The sequence below is a fragment of the Cheilinus undulatus genome, linkage group 12 (assembly GCF_018320785.1).
Source record: "Cheilinus undulatus linkage group 12, ASM1832078v1, whole genome shotgun sequence".
In the NCBI taxonomy this organism is placed as follows: domain Eukaryota; kingdom Metazoa; phylum Chordata; class Actinopteri; order Labriformes; family Labridae; genus Cheilinus; species Cheilinus undulatus.
The window spans coordinates 50813615-50834314 of NC_054876.1; the positions used below are offsets into that span (position 1 = coordinate 50813615).

General features: G+C 42.0%; 2 protein-coding genes across 7 annotated transcripts in view; both read left to right on the plus strand.

Annotated features, from left to right (window-relative positions):
• uimc1 (ubiquitin interaction motif containing 1) overlaps positions 1-12499 on the plus strand; it is a 35327-nt gene extending 22828 nt beyond the window's left edge. For 3 of the 5 annotated variants that reach the window (XM_041802143.1, XM_041802144.1, XM_041802145.1), the window contains exons 18-23: positions 1793-2104; positions 6721-6802; positions 7681-7783; positions 11427-11475; positions 11803-11836; positions 11951-12499. In XM_041802143.1, coding sequence (XP_041658077.1) covers positions 1793-2104; positions 6721-6802; positions 7681-7783; positions 11427-11475; positions 11803-11836; positions 11951-12140 — 770 coding nt within the window. In that variant the 3' untranslated portion in view covers positions 12141-12499. Of the gene's footprint in view, positions 1-1792; positions 2105-6496; positions 6633-6720; positions 6811-7680; positions 7784-11426; positions 11476-11802; positions 11837-11950 lie in introns of those variants that run through there. The other 2 variants (XR_005992694.1, XM_041802147.1) reach the window with 2 other exon arrangements.
• A 7113-nt stretch (positions 12500-19612) lies between these two features.
• The window catches only part of LOC121519340 (hexokinase-2-like), a 67763-nt gene continuing 66675 nt past the window's right edge, over positions 19613-20700 (plus strand). Inside the window, exon 1 of one of the 2 annotated variants that reach the window (XM_041802241.1) lies at positions 19613-19825. The gene's annotated coding sequence lies outside the window, so the exon portion shown is untranslated. The remainder of the gene's footprint in view (positions 19826-20700) is intronic. The other variant, XM_041802240.1, reaches the window with a different exon arrangement.

Consider the following 20700-nt stretch of genomic DNA (forward strand, 5'->3'; position numbering starts at 1 on the left):
TAAGGGTGGCACGGCGACACAGTGGTAAGCGCTGTTACCTCACAGCAAGAAGGTCGCTGGTTCACTTCCCAGTCAGGGCCTTTCTGTGTGGAGTTTGCATGATCTCCCCATGCACGGTTCTCTCCGGGTACTCCGGCTTCCTCCCACCACCAAAAACATGCTCATTAGGTTAATTGATCACTCTAAATTGGCTGTAGGTGTGAATGTGAGCGTGCCTGGTTGTCTGTTTCTAGTTGTCAGCCCTGCGATTGACTGGCAACCAGTCCAGGGTGTACCCCGCCTCTCGCTCAGTGACAGCTGGGATAGGCTCCAGCCCCCCCCCCGACCCGGAACGGAATAAGGGCTATGGAAAATGGATGGATGTATATTTTATGTTTTTTAAACTCAAACATGATTGTTAGCGGGTCCAGAAAAATTTGAAAATATTTCTTTCTTACCTGGACATTTGCTCTAGCTCTGTGAGATTTCCGAGGAGCAGTGCAGCACAGAGACACCTCCGCTTTTTTCCAGTTTTCAGACAATGATATTTATGTACAGCAGCGCCACCCAGTGGATGTAGGTGGTGTTACATACACTATTCAGTGAGGTTAATGGGGATAAACAGTCAAAGATAGGTTTTCAGAGTTTTTAAAAACAGCAATACAGCTGTAAACAAAAAAAAAAAAAAAGTCAACTGCACGGCTACAATACAAGTCAAAGGTTAAAAGCCCAGAAAGCTTTGTGGGCTGTTGGGTGACATATTGGACCTTTGTACCTCAGCTCTCTGCTTTTTCGGGGCATGCATGACGGGAGGGTTGTTTGATACCAGAATTATAAACGGTGATATAAAACCATTAAAACTCTTTAGATTCCACAGCAGCCAAAATAAGTCCTAGCTACCAAGACTGCATATTTTCTTATTTTAATCACCAAAAGTTGAGTTAGCAAAATTTGTCCCACTGTCTAAACTGCATAAATATGTTGTTAAAGTAGTGATGCTCAATGTGTGGCTCTTTTATGTCTTCAACTGAAATATTATTCCCCAGAAAAACTTAAATAAAGGGTATCTTTGACCTCAGAAATTATGAGTCACATTAATCAGTTTGTTTCTCACACTTACACAGTTGGCTTTAATTTTCAACTTTTAAATTTGTCTGTCTATTTTCATTGCCCTTATTTGCATTTTTTGCCACTAAAGCCCACTTTTCTCACTTCTTTTTGCCACTTTTTACCCATTTTGTCCAGTTTTTACCCATTCAAGCTGCCTTTTGCCATTAAATGACACTTTTTTTCCAAATTTTTGCCTCTCTACTCATTTTTTTTCATGTTTTTACCGCCTTTTTGATCAGTTTTGCCACCTGTAGCTCATTTTTTATTTCTCACCAGATTTTGCCATTTTCTGCCCTTTTTTGCTACTTTTTCTTCCTCATTTTTTTCACTTTTAATCCAGTATATGGCATTTTATGCCAATATTGGCTCTTTTCACCCCTTTTTGCTGCCTTTTGACCATTTTGCCCCCTTTAACTTTTTTTTTTTGCCACATTAACCCATTTTTGCCTCTTTTCACCTCTTATATTGTGGCTCTTGCACAGGTTTTTTTCAACAGTTTGGCTCTTTGGTTTAGCAGGGTTGAGTAACGCTGTGTTAAAGTATTGTAATTCATGCAGAGCTCTCTTTTAAGATGTAATGTAAAAATATGGCTGAAATTCATATCTTCTCAAGAGATTTGTCAGGAAGTGTATTGAAAAGTAGTAAGGACTGACAGACTTTCATGCAGTTGCAGGTTATTTAAAATATCTTGGTGTGTTTTTAGCTCCCGTGGACTCAGAGATGAAGGGAATCTCCTCTGTTGGCGACAGTGTGGGAGGTCATAACGTGAGAGAAGATGAGGCAGAGGAGGACCATGGGGACGCCGGCGTGGAGGAGATGAACAGCTGTCGGCTTCAGAGGTCGGCGTCTCCTGAACTTGAACCAGACGTAATCCCTCCAAGCTCCGAAACCAACGTGGACTGTCCCATCTGTCTGGGCTCTTTCCCCGTGTCTCAGATCGAGATGCACGCAGCATACTGTGATGGAGAAGTTTCCGTGGTCCACGAGAGGAGGCCAAAGGCTGACTGTTACCAAGGTAACAGAGACTTTATTTTGAGATAAAGGGTAGAGATGACTATCTGTTTCCAAAATTTGGGTCCTAGCCCTCTAGAAATGTGTGAATCTGGTTTCTGTAAACATGTGAAAACGCTGAGATCTACATGTGACTGAATTCTGGATTTAGACTGTTTTTCACAGTTTTTCACCTCTTTCCTGGCTGGGTTTGATGTGGGCGGGGCCAGTATGTGGGCTGGTGGTGTCATCAGCTCACAGTGGGGAATGGCCCCGCCCCTCTAACACTCCAATCTAAAACAGTGAAACTCAATGTGTGGCTCTTTTGTGATGATTTGTGGCTCTTTATGTCTTAATTTAAATAAGTTCCTCCAGAAAACAATACAATACAATACAAGACCTTTATTTGTCCCTGAAGGGAAATTCAATCATCTGGGATTCTCATCTGTCTACTTTAGAACTATACAGTCTAATAGCTGATGGTATGAAAGATTTTCTAAATCTTTCTGTACTGCAGCGCAGGGATAGGAGCCATCCACCACGGTTGTTTCTTTGCTCATTGACGGAGATATGAAGTGGATGAGCCTTAAAAAGGGAAACTTTTTTGCCCTTTTTCACCATTTTTTGCCACTTTTTACCCCTTTTAACCAACGCTTTGCCATTAAATAACACTTTTTTCCCCACTTTTTGCCCATTTTTCCCACTTTTTCAATTTTTGCCACTTTAATCCCATTTTGACCCATTTAAGTTGTCTTTTGCCATTAAAGGGGCTCTATGCAAAATTTAGAAAGATATCAGTGCAGCGACACCGCCGGCCATTAGGCGAACTACAACATTGTGTTGCTCGTCCACGACGGCGTGCTCCTTTTTCATGAACGAGCCTCCAGTTTATCAGCTGATACACACGCAGACCAAGGTGATTTACCGGCATCATGTATACAGAGGAGGAAAGTGAAGTAACACTTAAAAGTTCCACCAACTAAAAATTAAAATGAATAAAGCATATTTGAACCTCTAGTGCAGACACGGCACAAAGGCTGTTAAAAAAGGACGATATTTTCGCGACCATTTCTATGAATGAACAACTTAGCAACTCAGTGCAGCACTGACCAATTTAATTGTCTTTTTACGTGTGTAATGTGTGATGTGTATTGAATGGGACGCGTTTTAGAGCAGAAGCAACAGGGCTAACGTTGCTTAGCTCTGATAATGGAGCCTCGACCACGGATATCAGATAGCTGACATTATGTGTTGAAGATATTTTACAAACTAAGAATCAAAACATAAACTCAGTAAGTTGAGTCCAGTGCCAGGAAGCAAGAAAAAGATGAAATATTATCTGGAAAACACTAAATGAGCAACGTGACATTCTCGTTGTTTGGATAGCATCTTTGTAAGCAAGCTAACGTGATGTAGCATGGTTTACACAAAATAAAACACTACACTGTATTTCATGGTCCAGAGTGATGCTTTACCTTTTCCACAGAAAGATGGCCATCTCAGTATTTATCCCGAGCGCCGAGCGTAGCTCCCTCTATTTCTCAAATGCTCCACAGATATTTATCTTCCATTTCCCCCTGCGTTGGTCTCACTCTCTTTTAGTTTGATGGGCTTCAGCAGATAAAACTGTCTTAGTTTTTTATGTTTTCCAGGAGTTTGTGTGGGTGTTTGGGCTGAGCTAGCCGGTCGTTTACTCGCAGAAGCAGCCTTCTCCATTTAACACGCTGTTGTCATGTATAAACAGAGCAAGGGGGTGCGCGCATGACGTAGTACCTGACGCCACTTCTGTTGAGATTTCGCGGAAAATTCAGCCCGAATTCTTCACAGAGAAATAACTCCACAGGCTCATACAGGCAAATAAGGGAGACATAAAGAGCCTCATTCTTCACAACGGGATAAAGTGCACCATTATATACTCAAAAGTGGGAAGTTTAAAGCAAAAATCTTACATAGAGCCCCTTTAAATACCCCTATTTTCCCAACTTTTTTGCCCATTTTGAAACCTTTTTTTGCAACTGTTCACTCATTTTTCTGCCACTTTTATTCCATTTTTACCCTTTTTCACCATGTTTTCTCCCCATTTTTACCCATTTAAGCTACGTTTTGTCATTAAATACCACTTTTTTCCTTGTGTTGCCCATTTTGAGCCACTTCTTTTAGCCACTCTTATCCCATTATTGCCCCTTTTACCATGTTTTTCAGTTTTCATCCATTTAAGCTGCCTTTTGCCATTAAATTCAACTTGTTTCCTCCTTTTTTGCTCATTTTTGCTTCCTCTTTTTGCCACTCTTATCCAATTTCTGCCCTTTTTCACCACTTTTCACCCATTTAAGCTACCTTATGCCACTAAATACCACTTGTTTCCTATTTTTTGCCCATTTGAGTCACTTTTCACTCATTTTTTTGCCACATTTTTGCCACTTTTGGACCAAATTACACCAACTGTAACTCATTTTTGTCACTTCTCACCCATTTATGCTACTTTCTGACCCTTTTTCCACTTTTCCTCCCCATTTTCACCCCTTTCACCCATTTTTGTTGCATTAACACCATTTTTGCCACTTACTGTTGTTGAACTTCAGTCCGTTTTTGCCACCTTTCACCACTTAGATTGTGGCTCTTGCAAAGGTATTTTTCAACTATTTGCCTCTTTGGTTGAGCAGGGTTGAGTAACACTGATCTAAAACCACAGAGCAGTTCATCTCAGTCCAGTCTGTTGTTAGCTGATGTCTCTGCCTTTATTAAAGTTAACAGTCAATTAAATGCTGTTTCTTACTTCATTCTGAGGTAAATTTACCAAATCCAGCAGCCACAGTGGTCTATCGATCACTGAAAGCATCAGAACAGAGACTGGAGACAGAAAACAGACTTTGGCTCTTCTTCTAAGGTCAACAAAAGGTCAAGATTAGGCTAATTGTGTGAGTGATTTCCTCAATTAGGATTGTAACATTTTTTTAAAAATTTGAGATAACTGTATTTCTCCTGAGTGGGCGTGGCTAAGCTCATTCAACAGACACGCCCACGCCATTCTGGAGCAGATTTCACTTCCTCATTTTTCATGATTTTGAAGTTTAATTTTATAAACTTAGAGATGTTTTATCTGACTGAAATTTGACCTGGACGATCAGAACACAGTGAGCTGTCATACAACAAACCTAAATACAGATTTATTTTACTTCACAGTCTTTAACCTTGCAGTCATGTAGTCACCTGGCTCTGTGAGCATCATAGTAAATATACTTACTTAAGTGTGATGTGTGTTACTGTAGGATACCTGCAGCAGCTCACCAGAGAGCTCCATGTACATCTACCTTATGGAGCTAATCTAACTCTAACATTACTAATGAATATTAACATCAGTGATCAGGGAGCAGCTCCACCTAGACTTTCTCAAACGTGTTCCTCTGAGTACAGACACAACCGTCCTGGTTTTCTGTGTTAGTATGGGATCATTTCATATCATATGCTTCTCAGTAATACAGCTAATAAAAAACAAGAGATTCACATGCAGCCACTGAAGCTCTTGGCTTCATCCAGAGGGCGTTGACAGAAAGTTCTCCATCATTCACAGATTTTTTTTTGATGACGGAGAATTTTGAAGTCAGTCTGTCATTCTGAGCGACTGGAATAATGAGGATGAGCCACGTCTCAGCACCCTCACAGACAGAAGACCAGAGCTAGACCTGGTTAGTCCACATGGTCCATCATAGAGGCCGTTAATGGCCTCATCAACTTTAGTTTTAGGTTGAAAAAATAGTTCATTTTGATGCATTATTTTGCATGCATCTTTTATCTTGTCCAATCATATTAACACCAATCTTGACCTTTCTTTCCACACTTTATTTCTTAAATGTACCTTCTACATTTGATTTAGTTTCAGGTATTTCTCTGAATGGAAGTGATCTCATGATGACTGGATTCCAGAACCATTTTAACAACCTCACTATTGTAATGAGCGCTGGGATGACTGTACAATTTTCAAAGTTAAATTTCTTACATTTTGCTCAGAAGCATGTGTACTAAAATCCCTTTAATCCCAGTGTTTGAAAAGTGTGTTTTTGTTTATTCCTTCTTAGTAATAAGTGTCATTATTGAATCAGAAGCTACTAAATGAGTCACTCGACGGACTCAAATTTGTATTAAATAGAATAAGTAAAATACTGGGGACCCCCTCCTCTCTTAAAAATGTCCAAATGGTGTAGTCCAACACTGCAAAATAATGCAAGTAAATTTGACTTAACCAAAGTACAAATATTATATATGGGGGCCTCAGAGCCCTAGCTGCGCCCCTGCCTGGGACTGCAGGACGTCTGTAGGTTTGACTCAGATTCATCAGTTTGTCTCCAGAACTCTGAGTGGGGGTTGTTCCTGCTGCTGTGTTGACTCTGTCCTCTCTGTGCCTGCTCTGCTTTATCAGTATCAGTGTCACGTTCATTTCTGAGGATGTGTAAAGCCGAGACATCGGACAGAAACATGACAATCACCACATCTACATAGCAGCCAGATAAAGAGGTCTCTGGTTTAATGGCTGCAAGTCAAAGAACAATGTTGGGGTAGCTTTTTCTTTTTAAAGACCAATGTCTGAAATAATGAAATGATCATTTTAACATCAGCTCTAATAACGCCAGTGTTTATTCACAGTGAAGACACGTAGGAAGAGGACAAGAAGAACAGAGATGAGAGAAGAAGAAGAAGACACCAATGAACCCTCCAACTCTGGCAAGTAAGTAGGTATGGCTGCTTCATCTGACAGTAAAATAAAAAAGAAACATCTGTCTGTACGGTGGCCCTGAAGGTCAACATGATTAATATTTCAAAAGTGTAAAATAAATCACAAAATACGAATACATTTCAAAAAACACAAAAATATTTTACACAGCAAAATAACACAAAATTATTTTACAAAACACAAAAATCACAAAAATATTTTCCACAAGACGAAAAAAACACCAAATTATTTTACAAAATGCAAAAATCACAAAAATATTCTACAAAACACAAAAATATTTTACAAAACATGATAAAAACACAAAAATATATTTTGTGCCCTGTGAAATATATTTTGTGTATTGTAAAATGTTTTTGTGTTTTGTGAAATTTATTTTGCACTTTTGAAATCTTAATCCTGTTGGCCGTCAGGGCCACCGTAGCCTCTGACTCCTGTCAGTATTCAGATGTGCCAGAATCTGCTTAAAAACACGTTTCATAGCCGCTGCAGCCTCACAGACTGGTAGCAGAGAGTCTGTAGTCCCACTTTAATCCTAATGATCTTAGAGAATAGGTGTTAATGACAGGTGAGTCGTGCATGCTCCGCCCCCTGGTGGTGTGCCATCAACCAATCATGGCACAGCCCATAGGGCATGTGGTTTGTCTCGTTCTATCTCAGTGCTGACACGTTTAACGCTTGGACATTAATTAGCATAAGAACCTGCTATGATGGCAGACACCATTAGATAAAAGCTCCCATCTGTTAACATGGAGGGGTGACACTAATGACCCCCGCTGCAGCCGGTCAGCAGGTTTCCCTTTGGAAGTCGTTGTTTTTATTCAATCCATGTTGTAAAGGTGTGTTGGTGGTTTAAATGTGGTTTTTCTCCACAGGAATCAGGAGAAGTGTTACATCTGTCAGAAAGCCGTTCCTCTGAGAGACTACAGCCGACACACGGAGCTCTGCATCCAGCGGCAGGAAGCCAAGAGAGCAGGGGTGAGACTCAGCATCAACGCTCCAACATCTCAGAGGGTCTTCATCTGATGATGATGAAGCTCACTCAGAAAAAGGGATAAATACAGAACATCATAAAGATTTATTTCTCATGTTCACAGCCTGACTGTGGATGAATGCTCAGACTGATTTATGTGTGCTGCCATCTAGTGGTGACCTCTGAACTGTACTGACTGACAGCAGCATCTACAGTTGGCAAATTTTCACTAAAACACTTCAGAGTTTATACAAAGCTCTTTTATCAGAGGAACTTTCTGTAGACCTGTTCTCTTTGAGTTTTGTCAGACAGCGAAAATTGATGCTGATTTTTGTCAGTAATGTTTGACCTCTTTTTGTTGGTCCTGGTGGGCTCAGCTTTTCTTAGATCCAGAAGTGGATTCTAAGGAAAACCAGGCTGGGAACGCTCGGTCTGATATGATGAGTATTTCAGAGATAGATAAAGAAATGGACCATCCGTGAATTATTTTTGGTGTTATTGTTGTTGCTATTAAGCTGAAGGATATAACAGCGTTCATTTAATGGAGTTAAACTTTGTCTAAAAATGTTTTTCAGCGAGCTTTTTTCCATGAGAAGGCTAGACTCAGACTAAGACTAGCTATCATATTATCTTTATAACAATAACTGACTACAGTAGGCTCAGTTTTTATGAAGAAGACTGAGACAAAACCATTAGTGCTGGACACTCAGACATTCAGAATCCATGATTGAAGATTAAAGGTCAGAAACGACTAAAATGAGACCAAAATAATGAACATTTAGACTACAATGAACTTAACCGTAAAAATAAAGAGTTACACAGGTTCATCTTAGTTTCAGCCATTCAGTTCAACAAGGTAAACTCCTGTTTCTGTGGATTTATTCCTCACAGACTCTTTATTTCTTGTTTTAGTTCTGATAATTATGGTTTACAGCTGATAAAAGCCAAAACTCAGGATCTCAGGAAATGAAAATAGAGGGAAAAAGTTCAGGATTGGAGACTCCTGGAGTCTCTGATGAACCCCAAACACCTGCAGAGGTTTCTGAGCCTTTAAACGGTCCCTCAGTCTGGATCAGCAGCTGCACCATCATGGGGAAGACTGGACAGAGACCAGAAGACCATCCCTGACACCCTGAAAGGAGGGTCAGATATAGAAGGTCCCTGCTGAAGAAGCTGGTTCTCAGAGTCCTGGATCCAAGAACATTCATGGAAGGCTGGCTCACGATGCACCAGCAGCAGGGAGAACCAGGACCCTGAGAGGACTGAGAAACCAAGCCCATTCAAGAATGTGGAGGATCTTCATGAGGACTGGACCAAGACTGGAGTCAGAGCTTCAAGAGCCCCCACACACAGACGGATCCAGGACATGGACTTCAGCTGTCCCAGTCCTGGTGTCAAACCACTCTAGAACCAGAGACTACATCAGAGTCTTTCCTGGACTTTGGACTTAAAGGACTGGACTGTTGTGTTCTCAGTGGTCCAAAGAACATTTAGCATTTCATTTGTAAATCCAGGTCCCAGAGTCTGGAGGAAGAGAGGAGAAGACCAGAATCCTTCAGGTCTAGGGGTCCAGAGTAAAGTCTCCACAGTCAGTGGTGGTTTAGGGGTCCATGTCATCTGCTGGTGTTGGTCCACTGTGTTTTATCAGGTCAAAGGTCAGCACAGCTGTCTCCCAGGTAGTTTTAGAGCTTCATGCTTCCTTCTGCTGACCAGCTTTCTGGAGATCTGGTTCCATTTTCCAGCAGGACTTGGTTCTTGTCCACACTGCCAAAAGTACCAACACCTGGTCTAAGGACCCTGGTACCCCTGTAAACTGGTCTGACCTGAACCTCATAGAGGATCTGTGGGGGATTGTAAAGAGGAAGCTGAGAAACACCAGACCAACAACGCCCAAGAGCTGAAGGCCGCCATCAGAGGAACCTGGACTTCATAAGACCTGAGCAGTGCCTCAGGCTGATGGCCTCCATGCCACGCTGCACTGTTGCAGGAGTTCATGCAGAAGGAGGCCAGACCAAGCACTGAGGGCTGTTCAGACCTAGTCCAACACCTCTGTGTTAAAAATCTTTTTACTGCTTTGAAGTGAATTTTAGTTTTCATCGGCTATAGGCCAGAATCATCAACATCAGCAGAAACAAACACTGAAATAAATCAGTCTGTGAGATGTCTGAGTTTACCTTTCTGACTTAAATGACTGAAATAAATCCACCTTTTGCTGATCTATTCTGGAACATTCTGAGATGCTCCTGTACATGCTCCTGACATAAACATGTCTGTTTAGTTCCTGCTGATGTAACAGCTCTGCATGTCTGATGTTTTTATAGGAGGTTGATTTGTTAAATCTGTTCTCTGCATTTTCTCTGGTGCACACAGCATGCCTGCAGACATTACTAGTCGACTGATCCTACCCAGTGTAGTTCAGTGTGAGCAGGAGTTCTAGATAAATCTAGGACGTGTTTGAATTATGCCCATGTCTCCATTCACCAACTTTTGCCACTTTTCACCCATTTCAGCTACCTTTTGTCATTAAATACCATATTTTTCCTACTTTTTTTACCCATTTTGACAACTTTTTGCAATGTTTTACCCATTTTTTGCCACTTTGTATTCCATTTTTTGTGCCACTTTTCACCCATTTCAGCTACCTTTTGTCATTAAATACCACTTGTTTCCTATTTTTTGCCCATTTTTGCCACTCTTCACTGCTTTTTGTCCATTTGAGTCACTTTTCACTCAATTTTTTGCCACATTTGGACCATTTTATGTCACCTGTAACTCATTTTTTGTCACTTCTCACCCATTTTTTGCTACTTTCTGACCCCTTTTCCACTTTACCTCCCCATTCTCACACCTTCTGAACCATTTTTGTGGCTTTTTGAGCATTTTTGCCTCCTTTAACTCGTTGTTCTTGTTCTTCAAGCTGTTTTTCTTCACTGTTTTGATTGTGGCTCTTGCAAAGGTATTTTTCAACAATTTGGCTCAGGGTTAAGTAAAACTGCTGTGAACAATATCTCCACCATCTTTAGCACAATCTCACACACCTTCAGCCTTTAGACTCAAGAGGCTACTCTGTCAAAAAGACAGTGTTCAATTTTTTTGTTAACTTAATTCTATATTTGAGCAATGATTTCATATTCTTCACAAAACATGTATTGCACTTATCAGCTTTTATGGTTACTTTCAGCTATTTTTCCACTATTTTCAGTTATTATCATGCTATTTAAGCTATTTCTGTGCTTTTTCAGCCATTGGATGCCATTTTCAGCTACGATTAGGCTATTTTCAGCTATTTTTATGTTATTTTCAGCCACTTTAAGGTTACTTTCAGCTATTTTTATGCTATTTTCAGCTTTTTTGGGCTACTTTCAGGTATTCTCAAGCTTCTTTCAGCTATTTTGAGGCCACTTTCAGCATTTTTTTAAATCCTTTTTAGCTACTGAATACCATTTTCAGGTACTTCTGTTGCATTTTTTGCTATTTTTATGCTATTTTCAGCAGTTCTTTCACAATTCAGCCCTCAGCATCCCCACACAATTTCAGCTAAAATTGCCATTTTGATCTAGTTCCTCTTCATATTTTTGGTATTTTTGATCATAATCTGAGTGGTTGAGGAAAGACGGTAACTTTCTTTTCTTCATTTTTAACCTCCAGAAAGGAAACCTGCTGTCAGCTCTGGAGCAAACGGACAGCAGAGATTCAGGTGAGCCATGGAGGCACATCCACAGGATGGAGCTGTCTCCTACAGAATATAATCAAACTGCATTAAGGAGCTGTTTAACACATTTCACTGTGGACCAGAGTGGTTCAAGAACAGTCAGAATGATTTTTGTGCTGAGATCATCAAAAATCAAAGATGTCACAGTACTTTAAAACAGGTCAGCTGATTTAAAATAGAGCCTTTAATGATTCTTAAATTCACAGTAGCAGTTTGTTACCCTGTTAAGTCTTTATTGATTCATCAGTCAGAGGATGGTTTTAGAAACACACTGTGATGTTCTTACAGTATTTCTATGTCTGATGTTCACAGATGCTGGAGCGTCTGGATCCAAACCTCAGACTGGGTGAGAATAAAATCACAAAACTCTTAAAAATGAGTAAAAACCATCAAAGTAAGCATGGATTTGTTGGTTTTCTGGTTTTACCGACTACACATGGATCTAATGTTTTTGTTTTAGAGAAGTCATCGAGCTGCTGGATGACGACGATGATGATGATGATGATGATGGAGAGAACAACGCTGTCTCAGCTCTCAGGATCAGTAACTCTCCTATCAGAGCCTTCACTCCCATCTCTGAGGCCACCGACTGCCTTATTGACTTCAAAAATCAGAGAAGAGTGAAAAAGCCGAGCCAAAGACGAAGATGAGGACGACTGAAGACTGAACCCTGAAAACCAGAGCCTTAAAACGATCCGACGGGGCATTACCAAGAGAAAAGACTCACTTCAGTCATTCAGACGTCACATTCTGGGATTTCCAGCAGCGAATGGAACAAACGGAGCACTTGAACAATAAAAATCTGAGATATTTTCACGGTCACCTGTTCTTTGTGCCGTTTCTGTTTTGACTTTGTAAATGTGGTAGGTGTTTCTGACTACCTCTGGTTTGTGTGTTTCCTTGTGTTACTGTAGCTTTGTCTAACTTTGAGAACACTCATCATGGATCCACTGTCACACCAACATTCTTCCCTTTAACCAGAATAAAGAATGCTAGTTTTTATTTAAAACTGACATCCAGGCTGCCATGCTTCCTCAGAAATATCTCAGACTGTTCCATGGACCGTCATCAAACTAAAGACAAACGTGCTGAAAAAGGTCCTGTCTAGCAGGGTTTCAACTGGAGGGTCGGGGTCCTTTGGTGGGTCACGACGCTGTTTTCAATGGTTTTTTTTCAGAGTCGATTAAGGGCTTTAAATCAGTTAAAGCTTTTGAAAGCAGAAAGGAAACAAAAAAAGCTTTAAAGAATTTTACCCCGGATAATTTCTTTATTTTTCCTTTTGAACCTTATAGATAAGAAATCGTTGAGGGATAATTTTAACAAAAGGTTTAGGGAATTTTCCGCGACTTTTTGGGAGACCAATATGGGCATTTTCCCAGAATTTGTTTTCAGCACTTTGAACCTTTTACTATAAGAGAAAAAATTTTCACAGGAGAATCTGATGAATTTTCACCAGTAATTATCTCAGCTTTTCCCTGGAATTTTCAGATGCATGTATGGATGGATGGATGATGGATGGATGATGGATGATGGATGGATGATGGATGGATGATAGATTCTCACCATACTTCATAAATGTTTTACCTTTACCTATCATTCTCAGATCGTATGTTTCTGTCTCTAATTTGTTTCTATTAAATCCAGTAATTGTGGATCTTCTTAAATGTTATCAGATTATTCATCCAAATGGATTCTGGTATTATACAACTTATTTAATAAGGTTTTTTTTTCTTTTTTGTTAATTTCTTTATGTTTCAAAGACTGCCAAAAATAAGTTAAGGGTGACAAAAATGTGGAGAAAAATGAGTGAAAGGTGACTAAATTGGACAAAAAGTATCACAGAGTGGCAAAATGGGGCATTTAATTGCAACGGGTGGCTTAAATGTACAAGTGGCAAAACAGATGAAAAAAGTGGCAACAATTGCAAAAAGCTGAATAATAGTGTCAAAAATGGGCTAAAAACAGTAGAAATGGAACTAAAGTAGCAAAAATGCAAATAAGGGCGATGGAAATATGCAGACAATAAAAGAGTTTGACAGTTAAAGCTACTGTGTCAGACTGGGAAACAAACTGATAATGTGACTAACTATGGATAATTTCTGAGGTAAAATTTTCCTTTTTAAGGAGCTTGAATGTTAAAGATGTTTCTAGTCCAAGTCCCTCAGCGTCTCTCTGCAGAGACTTTGTGTTTCTTACCTTTAAACGGACGCTCTGACGGCGGCGTTTCCTCTGAGACTGATGTCTCAACTCTACATCCTGTTACACCAACAGAGGGAGGAGAAACCTGGTTACTTCACATCAGACCTTCCTGTAAAGCTCTGACAGCAGACTCACACAAACCTGGTGATCCTGAATCAGAGCGTTCACGGTCATCAGTCAGAGCCAGGATGGAGGAAGTGTTGACATCCTGAACTCTAGAAAGATCTCTGAAACAGACTTTAAACATCTGAGGACACGCAGAGCAGCTTTAGATGATCATCAGATTCACAGCAGGAGACGCTGGAACAGGATCACCAGATTACTGCACATTTATACTCTGTTTTTAATTCTTTAAACTATTTAGAAGATTTTTCCTCCTCTGCAGTTTTCACATTAACCTTTAATACAAGTGCAACTCAAAAAATTAGAATATCATGTGAGGTTAAGTTTTACATGTACTTTAATTCAGAATATCACATTTCCATAAATGTTGGATTCATTTCACACAAAGTGGAATAGTTCTAGATTTGTCTTTAACTTTCATGATCCTGACTCACAGCTCCAAAAATCAAACATTTTTTTCTCAGAGGCTGGATCAGAGATCTTTGAGGAGGGTAAGCCACAGACGGTCAAAGGTGAAAGGTCAGGCTGTTCTCAGAGGCTGGATCAGAGATATTTGAGGAGGGTAAGCCACAGAAGGTCAAAGGTGAAAGGTCAGGCTGTTCTCAGAGGCTGTATCAGAGATCTTTGAGGAGGGTAAGCCACAGAAGGTCAAAGGTGAAAGGTCAGGCTGTTCTCAGAGGCTGTATCAGAGATCTTTGAGGAGGGTAAGCCACAGACGGTCAAAGGTGAAAGGTCAGGCTGTTCTCAGAGGCTGTATGAGAGATCTTTGAGGAGGGTAAGCCACAGAAGGTCAAAGGTGAAAGGTCAGGCTGTTCTCAGAGGCTGGATCAGAGATCTTTGAGGAGGGTAAGCCACAGAAGGTCCCTGCTGAAGGCCAGGCTGTTCTCAGAGGCTGTATCAGAGATCTTTAAGGAGGGTAAGCCACAGAAGGTCAAAGGTGATAGGTCAGGCTGTTCTCAGAGGCTGTATCAGAGATCTTTGAGGAGGGTAAGCCACAGACGGTCAAAGGTGAAAGGTCAGGCTGTTCTCAGAGGCTGTATGAGAGATCTTTGAGGAGGGTAAGCCACAGAAGGTCAAAGGTGAAAGGTCAGGCTGTTCTCAGAGGCTGGATCAGAGATCTTTGAGGAGGGTAAGCCACAGAAGGTCAAAGGTGAAAGGTCAGGCTGTTCTCAGAGGCTGGATCAGAGATATTTGAGGATAGTAAGCCACAGAAGGTCAAAGGTGAAAGGTCAGGCTGTTCTCAGAGGCTGGATCAGAGATCTTTAAGGAGGGTGAGCCACAGACGGTCAAAGGTGAAAGGTCAGGCTGTTCTCAGAGGCTGGATCAGAGATCTTTAAGGAGGGTGAGCCACAGAAGGTCAAAGGTGAAAGGTCAGGCTGTTCTCAGAGGCTGGAGCAGAGATCTTTAAGGAGGGTAAGCCACAGAAGGTCAAAGGTGAAAGGTCAGGCTGTTCTCAGAGGCTGGATCAGAGATATTTGAGGAGGGTGAGCCACAGACGGTCAAAGGTGAAAGGTCAGGCTGTTCTCAGAGGCTGGATCAGAGATATTTGAGGAGGGTAAGCCACAGACGGTCAAAGGTGAAAGGTCAGGCTGTTCTCAGAGGCTGGATCAGAGATATTTGAGGAGGGTAAGCCACAGACGGTCAAAGGTGAAAGGTCAGGCTGTTCTCAGAGGCTGGATCAGAGATCTTTGAGGAGGGTAAGCCACAGAAGGTCAAAGGTGAAAGGTCAGGCTGTTCTCAGAGGCTGGATCAGAGATCTTAAAGGAGGGTAAGCCACAGAAGGTCAAAGGTGAAAGGTCAGGCTGTTCTCAGAGGCTGGATCAGAGATATTTGAGGAGGGTAAGCCACAGAAGGTCAAAGGTGAAAGGTCAGGCTGTTCTCAGAGGCTGGATCAGAGATATTTGAGGAGGGTAAGCCACAGAAGGTCAAAGGTGAAAGGTCAGGCTGTTCTCAGAGGCTGGATCAAAGATATTTGAGGACGGTAAGCCACAGAAGGTCAAAGGTGAAAGGTCAGGCTGTTCTCAGAGGCTGGATCAGAGATATTTGAGGAGGGTAAGCCACAGACGGTCAAAGGTGAAAGGTCAGGCTGTTCTCAGAGGCTGTATCATAGATTATTAGATGAGGGTAAGCCACAGAAGGTCAATGTGTTATAGGGTAGACTGTTCTCAGAGGCTGTATCATAGATTATTAGATGAGGGTAAGCCACAGAAGGTCAATGTGTTATAGGGTAGACTGTTCTCAGAGGCTGTATCATAGATTATTAGATGAGGGTAAGCCACAGAAGGTCAAAGGTGAAAGGTCAGGCTGTTCTCAGAGGCTGTATCAGAGATCTTTAAGGAGGGTAAGCCACAGAAGGTCAAAGGTGAAAGGTCAGGCTGTTCTCAGAGGCTGGATCAGAGATCTTTGAGGAGGGTAAGACTCAGCTGCAGTTGTAGCAGGAGATGCTTACGCCTCCATGTCCAGGCTACACATTAACTGCGCTGTGAAGGCCCCATGACTGTTTTTTCTATTGTCTCTTTTTGGTCAATTTAAAATTGTTAATGAAGACGTTATATATAAATATATTTATATATACATATTATAAGTGGTGTGGTCAAAAATGTAATTGTTTCACTGGGATTTGGTGTAGGCTTTTAAGTGGACCATAAGGTTTGAAACTAAACCAAACATAAGAAAACTAACTTTCTAAGAAAAATAAAACAGTAACTAAAAATAAAAATTAAAGTAACTCTGCCAGAGTACCTCTGCAGTCATTTTGCCGGTCCCGAGCCCAGATAAAGGAGGAGGGTTGGAATTGTGACGTTATAAAAACAAGAATCAACAGAAGCGCGTTCATTTGTAGTTCTACACATATAAAGTTCTTTTAAGTCACTTTTTTCTCTCCTCAGGACGTTTTTCCTCTCTCCTGCAGCGTCCATTACAATTAAATGCATACTGCTGATTATGCAAATTAGGCAGTTACGTCATTTAGTGACCATTAACTTTTACTATATTGCAGATATAGGTTTAAGATCCAGTACTTTTGTCGCTATTGGCCTTTCTATGTTTACGTCCCCCACCTGGGAAAAAGTTCAGGCTCAGGATTTTTTTCACGATCAGCCATGCTGAAGGGAAAAGTAAGAAAAGGAGACCAACAGGGCGGAGCTCAGCCTTCAGAGGATTGTCAAACAGAGCAGATTCAAGACTTAGGACTGGAGTCAGTGGATCAAGATCCACCACACAGACGGGTCCAGGAGATGGACTACAAATGCCATGTTCCAGGTACTGAGTCAATCCTGAACCACAGACAGCATCAGAGCCTCACCCCAGCTAAGGAGAACAAGATCTGGACTGACTCAGTGGTCTAGAGTCCTGTTTACAGATGAAACTAAATCCAGGTCCCAGAGTCTGGAAGAGGATCAGAGAGGTCCAGAATCCTTCAGGTCTTGAAGTCCAGTGTTTCCAGTCTCCACAGTCAGGGATGGTTTGGGGTCCATGTTGGTCCTCTGGTCTTTATCAAGTCCAGAATCCAAGCTGTCAGCCATCTACCAGGAGGTTTTAGAGTCCTTCATGAAGATTTATGGAGATCCTGATCTCCTCTCCACTATCCCCCAGTGAAACCAGAGCTACCAGAAACTGGTTTACTGACCCTGGTGTTACTGGGTTTGATTCTGACCTGACCCCCATAGAGGATCTCTGAAAGATGAGAGACCCCAGACTCAACAATCCAGACCAGCTGAAGGCTGCTATCAGAGAATCTGGGCTCCATGACCCCCCAGCAGGACCACGGACTGATCGGCTCCATGACACGAGCAGAGATGCAGGAACTCATGAAAAAGGAGGTCAGACCAAGCACTGGGAGATAAATGAGCTTTATATTCAGGAGGTCAGCCTTTCTTCATCATGGATCCTGTTTAGTCTTTTTCCTAGAAACATTCAAGCTTCAGGTCCAGAGGATTATGACGGGTATTTGGGGGTATTTTGGTTTTTATATTTCATCCTGTTGTTTTCAGGTTCTGCAGATATTTGGCTCACTGTTAAAAGGCCTCACAGTGGTCTCTACAGACCTGAGGACCTCTAAATGACTAGAACCGCCCCTGGAGGGAAGATACTGGTGCGGTGACTCTAGGATCCCCTGTAACCTCAGTAACCCTAACCTGATTGGCCACCCCAAAAATTCTAATCTCTGATTTCCTGGCTGTTTCAGGCTGCATGTATCTTACTGTGGCACTAACATTCAGAGTGAACGTTAGCATCTCTTTAAGTCTTTAGGAATGAAGCTAAGTGGACTAGCAGCACGCTGTCAGTCTGTCGGGTTACTTTAAAAGGTTGTTAGTATGAACATGCAGGGTTAGAACATCTGTAGGCCACTTTCACCTGTTTTATCAGGGTCTTTAAGTGACATCAGAAGATTTTATTCTTCTATCTGAGCACACACACTCAGACCGTCTCTAAGCCACAGCTGTGGCTACAGAGAGATCACTGCTGTTTAAATCCACTGGTTCATAGCTGTAATTCCTCTGCAGACAGATTCACATACAGATAAAAGGAGTGGACTCATACAACCTGTTGGTCCAGATCTAATTTACATCCTCAGAGCACCCCGTGTACACAGACAGAGCTTTAATATTCATGGCATACACTGTAGTACAAGTGTGGTCGGTTTTAGTGACAGAGTCTGGAGGAGCAGTGGCGTGCACAGACGTTTTTAAGGGCAGGGGCGAAAGAGAAAAAAGGGCACATACAGCGTGTTCTCACCTCTGAAGAGGGCCCTTTAGACACATTTATGTTCTACAAATGGCACATTATATCGCCTTAAAACAGACTAACTAGACAGACTACTAAGTTAGTTTGTAGTTAGGACCAGCATCCACAAGAACTGTGTAGACTCAACGCAGGACTGTGAAGAACACACAGAAATAAATCAATAAATCCCTAGGGGGTCTGGGGGTCTGGGGGTCTGGGGGTCGATGCCATTTCCTGTATTCTAGTGCATTTTAACACCATATTAGCACCAGATAATCCAGACTGGTTCTGTCAGATGTAGTTCTGGCTCAGTATAGATCAGAAAAGGGCCCAACATAAAAGTCACTGACACAGTAATGTCTCAGAGTGGTTCTTGGTCCTAATGGTCTTCTGGAGTTTAGTGTGTTTCTGCTCTAGAGGGCACTTTAGCACATGTTTTGGCTCCCATGAACCACCAGCCCCCCCCACCCCCACACCACTGCAGAGAAGATCAGAGAAATAAATGTAAAATGTCACAATGATGAACTCTGATGTGTTCAAGTGTGTTTTCTGATCCTCAGTAGAATAAAATATTCAAGTCTGAGAGGATAAACGCTGACTGAGGAAGTCCCTGAACCCTCTTCCTGTTAGGACACCTGAAGAAGGCTCCAGCGTCCCAGAGCCAATCAGAACAGAGATGTTGGACATTTTCTTCACTGGCTCTGATTGATTTTAGTGAATAAATCTTCCTCTGACTGTAAATCTTTCTGTCCCTGGATCTGAAGGTGGGAACCATCACGTATAGGTCACAGTTCATCTCTGACTGTTAAACTGATTCAGGGTCAGATTAGCATGAACAGACTGGATCTGACACACTCAGACTTAAAGCTCAGATCCACTTTGGTGTTTTCTTTGGTCTGGACTGATCCCAGAAGTTTGACTCTGCGCTCCTCGTGCGCTTTTACGCACCGGGACACACCTCGACCTTCAGACGCCACCAGCTCTCCTTTACCGTCCGATCCTCTTCATATCCTCTAAAACATCCTCTCCTCTCCTCTCAGCTCGGCTGCGTCCGTCCCCCTCGGTCTCTTCTGTCCAAAATCAGCTGTTTGGGACCGCGCGAAAAACATGACATCCTCCACCTGCGCGCGCTCAGACCTCAAACAGACGCAGCGTCTCGCCGTGTTGCGACATTTCTGCTTCGCACTGAGTGGGTGTCAACGCTCCCAGAGTTCTCTCACACCTTCTTCTGCTCTTCTTCACTGAGGAAGTTCACTTCTGTCAGAGAGCGACGCAGCAGGACGCAAAGGTGAGAGACTTCATTCACAGAAACTCCTCTGATTTTCTAAAGAGCCGGTCAGAAACATACAGGAAGTGTTAGTTCTGACCCTAACCCTGACTCTGTAGTGTTACAGCTGCTTTCCTTCAGCCTCATCATCTCTGCTTCACTCTAAAATCAACCCTGGAACATTCCAGCACTGAACCGGATGTTTGGTTCTGATGTGAGTGTGATTTCTCCTGAGCAAGTCTGGTTTACCTCCGACTGTCTGAGTTCTTCTGATCCTCCTCTGCTACTCCTGCTGGAGCTGCTCTAAACATCTACTCTGTGTTTTCTCTGTTTGAACACCTTAAACCTGCCATTCCACCTTAAAAGTCTCTTTAGCTGGGCTGTTCTTTAAACCTGCCGTTCCACCTTAAAAGTCTGTCCAGCTGGGCTGTTCTTTAAACCTGCCATTCCACCTTAAAAGTCTCTTTAGCTGGGCTGTTCTTTAAACCTGCCATTCCACCTTAAAGTCTCTTTAGCTGGGCTGTTCTTTAAACCTGCCATTCCACCTTAAAAGTCTCTTTAGCTGGGCTGTTCTTTAAACCTGCCATTCCACCTTAAAAGTCTCTTTAGCTGGGCTGTTCTTTAAACCTGCCATTCCACCTTAAAGTCTCTTTAGCTGGGCTGTTCTTTAAACCTGCCATTCCACCTTAAAGTCTCTCCAGCTGGGCTGTTCTTTAAACCTGCCATTCCACCTTAAAAGTCTCTTTAGCTGGGCTGTTCTTTAAACCTGCCGTTCCACCTTAAAAGTCTGTCCAGCTGGGCTGTTCTTTAAACCTGCCATTCCACCTTAAAGTCTCTTTAGCTGGGCTGTTCTTTAAACCTGCCGTTCCACCTTAAAAGTCTGTCCAGCTGGGCTG